The 15,460-nt window shown below is 38.4% G+C and overlaps 1 protein-coding gene across 4 annotated transcripts in view; it reads left to right on the forward strand.

Annotated features, from left to right (window-relative positions):
• LOC116732196 (synaptotagmin-7-like) overlaps positions 1-15,460 on the forward strand; it is a 52,316-nt gene that overhangs the window by 20,694 nt on the left and 16,162 nt on the right. For all 4 annotated transcript variants that reach the window (XR_004341738.1, XM_032582252.1, XM_032582235.1 and 1 more), the window contains 2 exons: positions 3,863-3,965; positions 6,668-6,935. Coding sequence is in view for 3 of the 4 variants with exons in the window: in XM_032582252.1 (XP_032438143.1) it covers positions 3,863-3,965; positions 6,668-6,935 (371 nt within the window). In the remaining variant the exon portion in view is untranslated. The remainder of the gene's footprint in view (positions 1-3,862; positions 3,966-6,667; positions 6,936-15,460) is intronic.

A 15,460-nucleotide genomic window follows, 5' to 3' on the forward strand; every position in this document is an offset into this window, starting at 1 on the left:
AGTACAGTGGATTTCAAGTGTGTACACTCTTTTTTAACTCCCAGGGTTTTGTGATGTGAGCAGTTAAACCAAACCTTTTCCAACTTTTATTTGATATACATCCTGAACTGTTCAACTGAAACCTGGTTGTAGCAGTCTGCACTTCTTTAAACTAATGCTTAATTGAAATACTTTTTGATTCAATTTCATAATTTAATCTTTTTGCATTGATACCTGCCATCAATTGTAGCGACTCTGATTAACCAGGGATAAAGTTCTCCTGTCACATCAGATTTTTTCATGTTTTCATCTTCCGTTGAAAGTCATAATTTAGAGAGATTGCAAAAGATCAAAAGAATCTGATTGGAGAAATCTGTCAGCCAGAAGAAGAATGAAAAAGATCCAAAATATTATTTATATCCTATTGCAAAGAAGAGTCAATCGTTAATAAGAAAAGTAACTAAAGCAGTATTACACAATCAGACATCTAAGCAATAGAATATAGCAAATAAAAGCGTTATTTTTAATTAAATTACTACTGTTTACCATTTATGTAGCCATTTATGTAACCTTACTTAAACAATCTAATTATCAATTTGATCTTGATTCTTTTCTTTTCCCACCAAATATTAAAATATTATATCTTCAAAAAGACCAAGATAGTTTTGTAACTTATTTCTATTAGAGATAGATTAGAGGGCACATCACCTAAAAATAATCCAGAGTTATTACTGGAATCAAAGTTCACATTTCTTATTTGTCAAACTATTTTATATTTCCTGGTGTTTACTGACAATAAATATAGAAAATTAGACTAACAAAAACAAAACTAAGCAACAGGAAAACCAGATGTTAGTCTCTTAGATCAGTTTAGATAGTTGTAAAGCCTTTTACAACTCTAGCTTAGCATGTGGAAAAGTCTTTAACTCTGAAAGGAGGAAAAATGACATAAGGGTGCAAGCCATCCCAGTGGGTTCCTTGTCTTTTAAATTCTCCACAACCTTGAATCTGCCACTGGTCAGTATGATGAACAATCCCACCTTTGTAGCAGAAGAATTCAGTCTTACTTTTGTTCTGGGGTTTCATGCTGGCAGTGTGATCCTGTATCCCACCGCTGAGCATCCTCTGAGTGGGCCTTGAGGATCGCTTCAGAGGGTCTGATGGGGATTTCATCCAAAAACTTCCAAGCCAGAGTAAAATCTCCCAAAAGCTTGTGAAGAATATGATACAGACTAACTAAACTAAAGTTGAAATTTTAAGACATGTTAGACATTGGATGGAAACAGCTGATATTGCAATCTATTTTAATAAGAGTTATAATCCACAGCCTTCAGTTGGCTGCTAGAATGCTGAAGGTGATTACACTTCTTGGTATTCCAGCGAATGCAAACATACTTCCAGCTCAAATTAGGAATGACTTCATGGGAAATAAATGAACGTTTTGAAATGGCCTCACTGGAATCATAAAATACATTTGGTAGAAAATCTGTGGGATCACCCAGGTAAGGTTGTAGACTGTCAGCACCCCCACAATCTGATAGAGCTGGAAAACCTTATCTTGACAAAGTCATGACATGCTAATCAACACATACCAAAGAACACTGATTGAAAATAAATCAAAGGGAGCCTGAAAATGTGAAGAGTGCAGTTATTCAATCATGTTGTTGTACCTTTTATATTCCTTCTCTTAGTTTTTTCCTGTTGCTTTTCAGTTGAATAGCACAGAATAAATGTCACAATAAATGTGAAAAAAGTTGTTAAATCTTGGCCTAATTTTTTGCCTCACAAAAGCTCTGCACTTTAACTGGGGTGTGTTTTTGCTACTAAAACCAATCACTAAAGAACAACCTCTGTCCTTGAAATGATAACTTCCCTTCCTTTTTTTCCCCTGCCAATTTTTTTTATTTTTTATTTTTTTTGCTGGTTGAAGTGTTTGCTTGTCTTGTTTGCTTGCCTTTTCTCTCTGTCTATTTGTCAGTATACTTTCCTTCAGTCAGTTCTGTCTTTGTCCTTTGCAAAAATGCACACATTATTGCATTCAACATCGATTCTCATCCAAATTTGGAGCTTTTTTAGCGCAACCAACAAAGAGCGCGCACTTCCTCTCAGCGAAAAGCTCGATAGAGAATGCTGGCCAGACAGACAGACGTTTAATGGGCTCCTTGTTTTATGGCCTGTCCAGGGCATTGCTTTCACTCGCTCTGAGTGACAACTACTTGCATATATTAAATATGCACATGTAGCCAATGCCGGTTTGTGCTTTGGCCCCGTGTTCCCACTCCACACTTTTAGAGTGTTGCTAAAATGCTGGAAAATCAGGCTAGTTTAAAAACAACTTGTATCATCTGCTGAATTTTTGATGTCCTCTTTTGTAACACTCTAAATGTGCTCTTCCTATGTTCTTATTATTTGTCCCCTTTCATGGTTTTAGTGAAGTTATAGTTTTGAATGGTATATCACCTTATTTCTCTTTCTATATCTCATTTCTAAGTTATTTTAAACTCTCCGCATCAAAAAGATGTTTCTTGTTCGCTTTATCCTGATGATCAATTGTATTTATTGTCTTTTTCTTTTTTCTTTGTGCTCTCTCTCTCCTTTTAGCATGTTTGCTCCTTTGTCTTCTCTTAAATATATTGTCTGTAGCTCTGTGTTTCATTTTAATTTTTTGTCTTTTATTCTTTGATTCTTATCAGACTGACAAAACTAAGCCTATCTTGTGTTTGCAGGCTTTCCTTCCTTCATTCCCTATCTTTTCTTGCAGCTCTGTTTTTCTCTCTAACGTGCTGGTGTTTGTTATGATCTCACTTTCTTTGGTTTTTGTTTTCATACTGTTCATGCTGGTAATACTTGCTATCTCTTCTAAAACAGATTTTTAAAATCAGCTTGTTTGTGTATTTCTCTCCTTTTTTTGGTATTCTTTCCTGTCTAAAGTCTTTATTATTTGTGTCTCTTTGTAATTTGTGAATCTTTTATCCGTCTGCTCATTTTTTGTCTTTCTCCATGTTTCTGTCCTCGCTTGTTTGTCACTTAACTGTTTTTCAGTGTTCAACCTCTTCATGTGCCTTGACCAGTCATTTAAATGGAGTGCTATCCATCAACAAGATCCTTTGTATTATCCTCTATTCATTTCTGTCCTTTCTCATGCTTTTTTTGTCTTATTTTTCTAATTTGATTTTCTCTTTGTAATTCCTATTTTCATGATTTATGAACTTAGAGGTTTTTTTTCTCCAAGCGTGTGTGGAAGGGAATTAAATGTAACATCTATTAACATTTGTACCTCAGTGCCAGCCATGCCAGTGAAGATCTCATGTCTCTTCTTTTTTATTTCTGTAAAATCAACTGTTTGTCAATGCAACTGAGAGATTTAAACTTGCAATGTCTGTCCTCTATATGTTGCTATATGTGTTTGTCTGTGGTTTTTATATATTTATATGTATGTCATTATATGTGTGTATCATAAACTCTCAAAGGATTTGGGAAAATAATTTGGTTTCTATTTTAAGTTAATTGACTTTGTGTTTTTGTCTAAAAATATGTTTATTATTTTGCTAGTGGAGGTAACGTTCTTTTTGAAGATGTACTTAAATTTCTTCTGAGTGACACCTCTCAGGTCTTGTGCCCATCATTAATCTGTGGAATACCTGGCAGATTTTATTTGGCTTTTGTTAGCAAGAGCTGTTAAAAAAACAAACAATGTTCCGCTGTGAAGTGTCATCAATCCGTAGTAAAACTGGGACTGAACTGATCATTTTAGAGAGGCAGTTTGCTGCTGAACAGGTGGAGGCTGGACTCCCTGTGGGCTCAAACGCTTTCTGTAGATGAGTAAACTGCTCATTAATGTTTGAGCTGTTTTACGTTTGTCAACCTGATTTTTTGCTTGCAGGGGCAACAAGCCAGCAAACAGCCCCAAGGGTCACCCTCCTGATGCTGACGGGCACTCTTCTGTAACTGACCTGGCGAACTCACTCACTGGAGACATGGTGATGGTAAGATAACCTAGTCCACCTGGCATCCTCCCTCGCTTCCTTCCTTCCTTCCTGCTTCAGGTCTTGGTTTTCCACTCAAAATATGTGGCTGAAAGCAATTTCTGTGAACCAGCCATATGTGATTATTTATTATTACTAGTCTACTGCTTAAACAAGAGGGACAGTATTATTTAATATAAAGCTTTTCTGAGCTTTATATGATGTAATTATATTATTCCCTCATCAAAAACCTACCCTGGAGTGTTGCTTTGATTCTTTCATCCATGTTTGAGAAATCCTTGACTCTCAGATGACAACCATTCAGCGGTGTCTGAAGTCCTGCTCTACAAAGCACTGCCCATTTCCACAAACATTTGCCTCAGAGCTGCAAACTCCTCCAGACTAGTGGCAGCAGCAACTTGCAAACTCCTGGTGTAACTGTGAACTACACCAGGAGTTCACGCATACACACAGTTCCTGTGTGTAACTGTTACACATATAACAGGATATAAGATTGTGAATCTTATACCTCAGTCTCAGTCCAATGCGCCTAAGAATGGTCCAAGGTTTTTTAAGTCATGTTTGATATGTACTGCATAGTTACTTGATTGTGCTATAAAATTTCACTATGTGCCTGGAAAAAAAAACATAATGCCCCTTTTAAATCTTTTTCCATACAAATCGCAGTAATTAATGTGACTAAAATGTTGATTGGAATAATTTAATTCATGACATATATGAGCATGAGTGTGTATTCCTGGCTAATGATTAGATTGAATGAAGAAAAAAATGTTTTACTGCAGAAATGCTTAACACAAAAAAAGGAGGACCCTATGGTTTGATGGTACAACAAAGAGGCTACAGTCCTCGGTTCGATTCCTGGCCCTGGACCACTTGCTGCTTGTCTTCCCCTTCTGTCGCTGCCATTCCTCCTGAACATCTACTGTTGTGGAACTCATCTGTTTTATGGCGTATGTCATCAGTTTTATTCAGATGATATTCAACTCAATTTTCTTATGAAATCCTTAAATTCCCACAGTCTTACAGATTTCACAGGTTTTCTTTCTGACAATTATTCCTTGGATTAACAAATTCATGCAATTTTTAAAATTTTCTTTCTTCAAGTTTAGTTGTTACGGGTCATAAGTTTTTTTGCTATTAACAATCTCTGAGGCAAAGGTCACAGGTGTCTTTATGGTGTTTTTATGCACATGTGCAGGTTGCAGTTGAGCATCCTTTATCAAGTGCATACCCCCAAATACCTTCAGTTGTTGTAAAATAATTTAGCTTGACTCATTGAGACAAAAAACACCTTAAACTCCTTACACTTGTTCCCTGTTGCTAGTTTTTTTTAGGACATTAGTCCTAAATGACCTTTACTCTAAATAAGCTAGAGTATGAGCATTGTCAGGAAAACATAGTCTTGTCAAACTATCCTTTTGGAAGATGATTTTGATAATGGTTAAAGGGCTAAATTGTAGTGTTTGTATGACTTATACAATACATATGGGCAATATTTAAATTTTATTGCTAATTTGTATTTACTTCCAGACAGATACAATTTGAGAAATTCAACAATACATAACATTTTAGCTGTAGTTTAAGCAAAAGGGCAGGAAAGAAAAAGATAACTTTGTATTTTCAAAGTTGGAATCTGCAAGCCAAAGCTTTGGAAATCCTGATTAGATCTTATTTGATTTGTTCTAAGACTTGGATCGCATTTCAGCTAGGTTATATTTGTCAAGATGAGTAAATAAAATCACATTGTTCTAAGGTAATTCTTGCCACCAGCAGGAGTTGTGCTGCAAAGTCATTGTAAGTTTATAAGGCAGGTTGATGTAAAGCTGGGGATGGTAATGAGCGAGTCATAATAGAAAAAAATAACACACCAGCCGTTCCCACAGTGGCAATCAAGCAAGCCAAGTCATCCAAGGTGACTCATACTGTTTGACAAATTAGAGTTGAATTTCTCCCTCTTTCTGAAACCCATATTGATGAATCAGAAGTGAGCTTTTGTCATTTTAGTTTTGGATGAAAGCTTCAAAAAGTACTATTTCAGGTAATTCTATGAGCAACACTTTGCATGCCAAGCAGCACCTGAGTTCTTTCACAAAAAGGTTTACTGTAGTGCATGCTTCTTATCTCCACATATTCATGTAAACTTATATCCCGATTGTTTTTCTATGTGGGAAGAAAAAAAAATACAAGTAGACAACAACGGTGGGACTAATATGTACAGTAGGGAAGGTTTCACGTGCAGAAAGCTGACATTAGTCCATGTTTTACGTCTCACTGAAAGCTTTTTTCCTCCTCTTTCTGTTTCTCTCTTGCTCTCTCTCTTTCCCTCTCTCTCTGGCTTTTATCAGATATCTGCCTTTTAGTGCAGAGCAATGATAAAGCAGTCAGAGTGGCTGTGAGAAAGCACGGGTAGTCTAAAGCTCCATATCTTCAATCGGAGCACCTCCTGCCTCTTAAGAACATTAGTAAGGAAATTAAACTCTCAGAGTCTTCTTAACATCGCACCAATCTCTGTCGCTGAGCAGCTGCTCGAGCATGCCATGATCAAAATGTGACTCTGAAATCATTCCCCCTCACAGCTATTCTCTGTCGAGGTCTGGGTGATGCAGAAAGTCAGTGCCTTTAGGTCTGACTTGTACCTTGTGTGGCTCTTACTGTACACGTGACGGTTTATGTTCATTGCTTTGTCTTTTGTGGCCTTGCAGTTGTCACCAGGTTCAGAGGATGATGACGGTGAAGGGCCCGTCAGTGAAAAACTTGGTCGTATCCAGTTCAGCATAGGCTACAGCTTCCAGAACACAACCCTTACCGTCAAAGTTCTCAAGGGCCAGGACCTGCCAGCCAAGGATTTCTCCGGCACCTCGGATCCTTTTGTCAAAATCTACCTGCTGCCTGACAAGAAGCACAAGTTGGAAACCAAGGTCAAGAGGAAGAACCTCAACCCCCACTGGAATGAAACCTTCCTCTTTGAGGGTTTGTCATATTTCCAAGTTTTAAAGACCTGAAATGTAATGTTGATCTCATTGGGTTCTGTAATTTTCTCTGGGTTTAAATGTGAATCTTAAAGGGGAAAATTCACATTTTCCATGTTTTTAGACAAAAATAAATCTTTAAAATATAAGTAAAAACGGATTTAATTTTTTTAAGTCAATTTAATAAGAATATGCCAAATAAGGTAAAGTTAATGCATACATTTTCAACCCTTTCTAGTTAGAAGATGCAGTAACACTTTATTTGGAGGGGTGCGCGTCAGACTGACGTGACAGTCATGTGATGGACCGAGTTAAAAACAGGAGGAGTCACAGGACATATTAGAAAAATAGGGTTTTTTATTTTAACCCAAAGATTATAAATAACAAAAGATAAACTGAGCTCATAAAAGAGGTCAAAGAAACAAAACTGAACTCAGGCAAAAAATGTAAACAAACTGGCTGTACAAACAAACATAACTGACCTAACAAAGAAATGACACACAGGGGTTTATATACTGGCTGATCAGACCAATTAAGACACAATAGGGGTAACTAAACAGAATACAACTACAAATAACACAAAACAAATAACAGTACAGCTAAGTTTGGCTAAACTAAAGACCCAAAACTGAAAATCAAAAATATTAAACTTTAAATACTAATATTTACTTAAATACAAAACTTATCTAAAGAAAGAAACTACAAATCCCCCTGCCAGCAGGAACTAGTGGTTCAGTCCAATCAGCATGTAAGCCTGCTGAGCCCTGGCCCCCATCCTCTGTCTGGTAACTCCAAGGCAGGTAAGTACCGGAGGGAAAAACAAACAGAATTAATCTTAAGCAAACCAAATTAATTTTAAGTTGATATAAATACATATGTTAACTAAATGTGCGCGCTAACAAATAGAACAAATGCATTCAAATCAACTAATAAATGTTTTTATTGAAACTAAAGTGTTGTGTTTGTATGAAAAATGAACTGTGCATAAAAAGAGTTACCGACATCAGAGTGTGGCCATGGATTTGGCCATCACACACTCCCCCACTTCCTGGTCTTCACTCTGGCACCGAGAAAGGTAATCAGCAGTGGTGTTGTCTTTGCCGGGGATGTAGTGAACCTTAAACCGAAATGGCTGCATAGCAAGATACCATCTGGTGATTCTCCCATTAGTGTCCTTCATCCTTTCTAGCCACTGGAGGGCTCTATGATCAGTCTGAAGGGTGAATTCTCTTCCGAGCAAATAATATTTAAATGAGTCAAGGGCCCATTTAATAGCCAAGGCTTCCTTCTCCACAGTTGCATATCGTCTCTCTCTTGGCAGCAGCTTGCGGCTGATGTAGGCAACTGGATGTTGGTCCTCTGGTGGTCCCTGCAGAAGCACTGCCCCAAGACCCCTTTCAGAAGCATCAGTTTGCAACAAAAAGTCTTTTGTAAAATCTGGTGAATGCAAAACTGGATTTTTACTCAGGGATTGGCTAATGTCCTTAAAAGCTGCAACGGCATCTGCTGTCCACTGAATTTTGGTGGGACTTCTGGAACCCGTCATGTCTGTTAGAGATGCTGCTCTAGCTGAGAAATTGGGGATGAATCTGTGGTAGAATGCAGCCATGCCTAGAAAAGATCGTAGCTGTTTCCTGGTTTGTGGGAGCGGACAGGATGCTATAGCATTGATTTTATCAACTTGAGGTTTAAGAATGCCACCTCCAATAGTGAACCCAAGATACTGTATTTCTGTCTTAGCAAGAGCACACTTTGCTGGGTTGATGGTAAGGCCTGCAGAACACAGCCGATCCAGGACCTCCTTTAGATGGTCAACATGCTCTTCCCAGGTTCTACTAAAAACCACAACATCATCAAGGTATGCACAGGTGAATGCTGAGAGCCCACAGAGTACCTGATCCATTAGTCTTTGAAATGTTGCTGGGGCCCCATGCAGACCAAATGGCAGGACTGTGAACTCGAACAATCCCCAAGGGGTGCGGAATGCTGTCAGCTCCTGGGACTGTTTGGTGAGAGGCACCTGCCAGTAGCCTTTAGACAGATCAATAGTTGTTAAATATCTTGCTTCCCCCAGGTGCTCAATGAGGTCATCAATACGTGGCATTGGGTAGGAGTCAAATTTTGATATGGAGTTGAGGTACCTGAAGTCGATGCAAAATCTTATTTTGCCATCCTTTTTCGGAACCAAAACAACTGGGTTACACCACTCACTTGTTGAAGATTGAATGATTCCTAAAGACAGCATGAGGTCCATCTCCTCCTTCAGCTCCACCCGGAAGCGTTCTGGTATCCTGTAACTCATACGCTTTATAACAGCATCCGGTTTTAGAACAATGCTGTGCTCCACCAGAGTGGTGCGACCTGGGCACTCTTGAAATATGTCAGAAGTAATAAGAGGTGTTACCTGAGACTGTTGCTCACTGGTGAGATGGCTTAGGTCCAGCACAGAGGATGTTACTGAAGGCAAATAGTCATTAACTTCTTCCTCCTCATCCACTCTGTGAATAAGCAACACTTCTGTTTCATTCTCCTTCCGTGGAACCCACTCCTTGAGAAGATTAACATGGAGCACTCGACTCCCTCGTTGGAAACCTGGTGTGGAGACTTGGTAGGTAGTAGGTCCAGTTTTCCTCAGTACTTCAAAGGGTCCCTGCCACTTTGCAAGCAACTTGCTGTCAGAAGTTGGCAACATAACCAAAACCTTTTGACCAGAAACAAAACTTCTGTGGCGAGCTTTTTTATCAAACCAAACCTTTTGATATTTCTGTGCAGCTGCCATGTGACTCTGAGCTAACTCACTCATCTGCTGCAGTTTATCCCTCATATGGAGGACAAATGAAATAATATTAACAGGATCCTCTTTACTTTGGTCTCCCTCCCATGCATCTCTCAGCAGGGTCAGAGGGCCCCTCACATCATGGCCATAAAGGAGCTCAAATGGGGAGAAACCTGTGGAAGCCTGAGGAACCTCCCTGTAGGCAAAAAGGAGGTATGGCAACCACTGATCCCAATCAGAGCCTGTATCATTAACAAACTTACGAAGCATTTGTTTTAAAGTTTGATTAAAACGCTCCGTCAGGCCATCCGTCTGTGGGTGGTATGGTGTCGTCCTCATGCTCCTGATGCCCAACAGCTTGTAGACCTGTTTCAATAGTGTGGACATAAAGTTAGTGCCTTGATCAGTTAGAATTTCCTGTGGAAATCCAACCCTTGAGAAAAGTTGAATCAGTGAGGAAGCTACATGTTTTGCTTTAACAGTCTTTAATGGAAAAACTTCAGGATATCTGGTCGCATAGTCTGTAATGACTAGCATAAAGCGATTTCCAGATTTACTTTTTTCCACAGGGCCAACTATGTCCATCCCAAGACGTAGAAAAGGTGTGCCAATGATGGGCAGGGGTTGAAGTGGTGCTTTGGTAGGGACTCTAATTGAGGTTTTCTGACACTCAGGGCAGCTTCTGCAAAATAAAGCAACATCTGATCTCAAACCAGGCCAGAAAAAATACCGCTTAATGCGAGCAGTGGTCTTATACTTCCCAAGGTGGCCAGCCCAGGGAATAGAGTGTCCCAAAGTCAGCACTGTCTCACGAGCCTCCTTAGGGACAACTAACTGCTTAAACTGGCCATGTTGATGGTATAAAATGCCATCCTGCAGTATATACTGCTCTTTATTTGTGTCAGACCCTACAGAGGCCTCCCCCCTAGCCTTCAGCAACAGGGCAGACAAAGTTGGATCATTCTGCTGCATTTGTCTGATGTTTGTGGGTATTGAAAAACCCAGTGGCATATCTGGAGCCACTTCAACTGAAGTCTCACCCAGTGCATGTTGAAATTTCTCCCGCCTTCTTTGACTGCGTGGCTTCCGTGATTTCCCAGGTTCTGTCTGCAGCTCAGCCTCAAAAAAGGGTAAAGCACTGAGTGTTGCAAAATGCTCATCTTGATTTTTAGCTTGGGACCTGGTTACAGCCACATTACAGCTCTGCACATCCCTCAATAAATCATAAATAACAGGCAGATCCTCCCCAAGAACTACAGGATAGGGTAGGTTATCAGCTACCCCAACCTTCAACAAATAGGGAGCCCCCTGCACCTCAACAAACATATCAGCAGTGGGGTATGATTTCTCATCACCATGTATACAGCAAACTGATATTGTTTCAGAAGGGCATATACAATTAGTTGGCACATGGTTCTTGTGCACTAGAGTCTGTGTGCTGCCAGTATCTATTAAAGCATTCATTTCATGTCCAGCAATCTTCACTAGGATGATTTTATTTGACTGCTTTATTTCAGGTTTAATACCCATATTCTGGTGAGGCACAAAACACATTTGAGTTAGCTTACTTTGATTCTTGGGGCACATGGGCTTGGTGTGACCTTCTTGTCCACAGAGGTAACACACTGGTGGTCTTTTTCCTGTCTTGAAAGGCTGATTTTCTCTTAAAAAAGGCTTACCCACACCTGTTGGTAGCTTTTGATGAGGCTGAGAGGGTTGTAGCCGACGTGAGTCTTTAGCAGCTCTCCATGCACTGTTGCTCCAAGGCTGACTCCTACTTCTGGCAGCTACAAACACATCCGCCAGAGTAGCAGCTTCTGCAGCAGACTTTGGATTGTGCTCCTTGATCCAGACCTGAAGCTCAGGACACAGCATTCTCAAAAATTGTTCCAGAATAATCAATTCACCAACTTGTTTCACAGTTTTATCTTTAGGCTGAATCCACTTCTCATAAAGTTCTTTGAGTCTTGAATACAATTCCTTTGGACTCTCATCAAGACTATCAAGGCAGCGAAATCTTTGTCGGTACGTTTCTGGATTTATATCATATTTTTGTAAAATGGCAGCTTTTACCTTTTCATATTCCAGGGAATCATCCACATCCATGTTAACATAGGCGCTGCGAGCCTTACCCGTCAGAAGAGGAATGAGATGAAAAATCCAGTCCAACTTTGGCCAACGATAAGCAGCTGCAATTCTCTCAAAAGTGGTCAGAAAGTGTTCAATATCATCTTCAACAGTTAATTTTTCTAATTTAGGATGATGAATGTGCACAGACTGACCCATTGAGCTGGAAGCTGAATCCTCAGGTTGAGATGTTGCTTGAATCTGATGATCAGTTTGAATTTCAACAGGCTGTGGATCAATTGATGTGGGCTCAGGGGGCGGGGTTGTCCTGGCATGCATTTCCATTTGCAAAAGCCGAAACTGGTGTTGCAAACACTTGAAGCGCTGTTCTTGCTGTGCAGAAACCTCTCTCTGCTTTTTCTCCCGAACTTCCTGTTGTCCCATGAAGGCCTGAAGAATTCCAGCAATATCATGCAGAGTTGGTTCTCTGGTCTCATCATGCTCAGTGTCTCCAGCTGCTGCTGAAGCTCCTCCTTCCATTTCCTCCCTCTCTGACTGCTGGGAAACCTCTTTGGTCTCAACCTTGTTTCCTTTTCTTGGGCGCACACCATTCTGCATGGCTCAAAAATTTGTTGGAGGGGGTTAGTAAAAAAAAAAATTACTCACAAAAATCAAAAAATAGAAAAAAAATCCTGCCTCCTCAACTCAAAATCCTCACTTCTGACACCACATGTGATGGACCGAGTTAAAAACAGGAGGAGTCACAGGACATATTAGAAAAATAGGGTTTTTTATTTTAACCCAAAGATTATAAATAACAAAAGATAAACTGAGCTCATAAAAGAGGTCAAAGAAACAAAACTGAACTCAGGCAAAAAATGTAAACAAACTGGCTGTACAAACAAACATAACTGACCTAACAAAGAAATGACACACAGGGGTTTATATACTGGCTGATCAGACCAATTAAGACACAATAGGGGTAACTAAACAGAATACAACTACAAATAACACAAAACAAATAACAGTACAGCTAAGTTTGGCTAAACTAAAGACCCAAAACTGAAAATCAAAAATATTAAACTTTAAATACTAATATTTACTTAAATACAAAACTTATCTAAAGAAAGAAACTACAAATCCCCCTGCCAGCAGGAACTAGTGGTTCAGTCCAATCAGCATGTAAGCCTGCTGAGCCCTGGCCCCCATCCTCTGTCTGGTAACTCCAAGGCAGGTAAGTACCGGAGGGAAAAACAAACAGAATTAATCTTAAGCAAACCAAATTAATTTTAAGTTGATATAAATACATATGTTAACTAAATGTGCGCGCTAACAAATAGAACAAATGCATTCAAATCAACTAATAAATGTTTTTATTGAAACTAAAGTGTTGTGTTTGTATGAAAAATGAACTGTGCATAAAAAGAGTTACCGACATCAGAGTGTGGCCATGGATTTGGCCATCACAAGTCATAAATATGATATAACACCTGTTATGTACATAAAGGAGTCTTCATGAATCTTTGACTCTTGTCATGAAGTATCATTTGGTAAATAATGACACTTTAATGCAAAGTTGTACTAAAACTTGTATGAAAAGTCCAGTAAAAGTGTCAACCTTGCATTAAAAGTGTCATTATTTACAGAATGAAACTTCAAGACAACATTCATAACCATTCATGAAGACTCTTCACGTTCATAACAGGTATTATGTCATGCTTATGACATTATTATATCAGTCTTATGCACACCTCTTCATAATACAATATTATCGAAGATGATTTTTTTGATTATAATCTGTACTGTGGCTATGTGAATATGTCTCCATCAAGCTGTAATATATTTCCATTCTTGCAGCTCAAACTCTCTCAAGTTGTAAAACTCTAAATCTCTATTCATGTCTACTAACAAATTCCTGACTAGACTGATATCTGGGCTTTGACTTGGTCACTCCTTAACATTAACTTTGCTTTTTATGAACCATTTTTTTGTGAAGTTTTGCGTCATACTTGAGGTTGCTTTTCTAGTTTGGTTATAAACTCAGATCACATGAACTTACAATTTTTCTCGGTTTATCCCTTGTGCCGTTGGCCGAATTCCAGACTAGATTTGTACACTCTTTAGAAATGTCTTTTTTTCTTATTTGACATTCTTTGACATTCTGCCATGCAGTTTTGATTTGTAAGAAACCATGGAAAACATTTCTTAAAGCACACTCTCTTCTCTCTGAGCACTGGAACCTTTAACTCCCTCAGATTAGACGTAGATGTGTCTATGGCTTCTCGAACCAGCCTTCTTTTCCTGGTCACTCACTTTGTAAGGACAGCCAGCTCTAAATAGATCTAGACAAGTCCCAAACTCCTTCCATTTTTTAAAAGATTAATTTAGCTCAACTCTGTGGGATGTACATTGAGTTAGAAGTGATTTTTTCAGACTTATAGTTTCCCATTAAATAGCTATGCAAGTTTGTTTAAAAAGTAATAAAACTTACCAATCATTTTGTCTTTGAGAGCAGTTAAATATTTGATTTTTGAGATTTCTTTTTTAATTGTACAAGTGCAATGAGATGGATCAAATCACACTTTTGTGATTAGACTGAGTCACTGTTGAAATATAAAAAATATATTCATCTTAATTTTGGGTAATTTTATACCCTACATTGAGTTTTTATTAGATTTTTTTCTCAATTTTCTGCTCTTTTATCTCAGGTAATTTCATCTGCAACATTTTACTTCAGCGACAGTTTTCTACCTGATTAAACAATCAAAATCCTTAAAATTACAAAGATAAATGAAATGCTCTTGTAGAGTAAGTGGATTGTTTGAGCATAGAGTTTTGAAATGAGCATAATTTTTGCTGTTAATACTGATTTTTTTTTTTTATCAGTGTTCGTGTATTGGGGGGGGGGAAATGGCAGAAATACATACATACTTTACTGTAACCTCTGTATCAAACAACAACAAAACTGACAATGAATTCATGTTTACAGAAAACATTATAAAAAAGTTAATCTGTTTTAGTTATTATATAAACTGTAGGAATAGTTATTGTTTGAGAGGAGCCTTTTGTGTGAATATGTCACAGTTGTGTTAAAATGTACTTATTTAATTTTTCTTACACCATAAACAATAGCAACCTCAATCCTATATATTTTAAACAGTCTGAATGTATAACTAAGAAGCTGGCATTGTGAATAGAAATGTAAATATTGTGTTAATTTTCCACCTGTTAAGACACTGCAGTTTTCAGACCATAAAACTGGTTTCTTTGCTTTTTTTCATCAAGTAATACAGAGATAAAGCTAATTTGCAGCAAGCTTGGCAGATTCCACAAAGACCTGTTTCTCGATTGAAAAGGAGCTTTGTGTTAGTTGTGTGAAAACTCAATACCAAAGTGTGAAATTAGACCAAGTTTTTTATTGATTAGACCTCCAGCCTAGAAACAGCAGACCAATATTCTGTCTTGCTGTAATAATAATCATCATCTTGTAAGCTGCCGAGGCTGTTTGTCATCGGCAAAGACAAAAGTGCTTTTTTCTTCTTGTAAGGAACAGGTTTTTATGACTTTTGAGATGGGCTGACAAAATAGGGTGGAATATTCTCAAACCTTTTCCATACCTACAGCCCTTTAAGCTTGTATGCGATTAGTTTTGTGACAGCAGTACAGCTTATGCTCCACGCGTT

The sequence above is a fragment of the Xiphophorus hellerii genome, chromosome 2 (assembly GCF_003331165.1).
Source record: "Xiphophorus hellerii strain 12219 chromosome 2, Xiphophorus_hellerii-4.1, whole genome shotgun sequence".
Taxonomy (NCBI): Eukaryota; Metazoa; Chordata; class Actinopteri; order Cyprinodontiformes; family Poeciliidae; genus Xiphophorus; species Xiphophorus hellerii.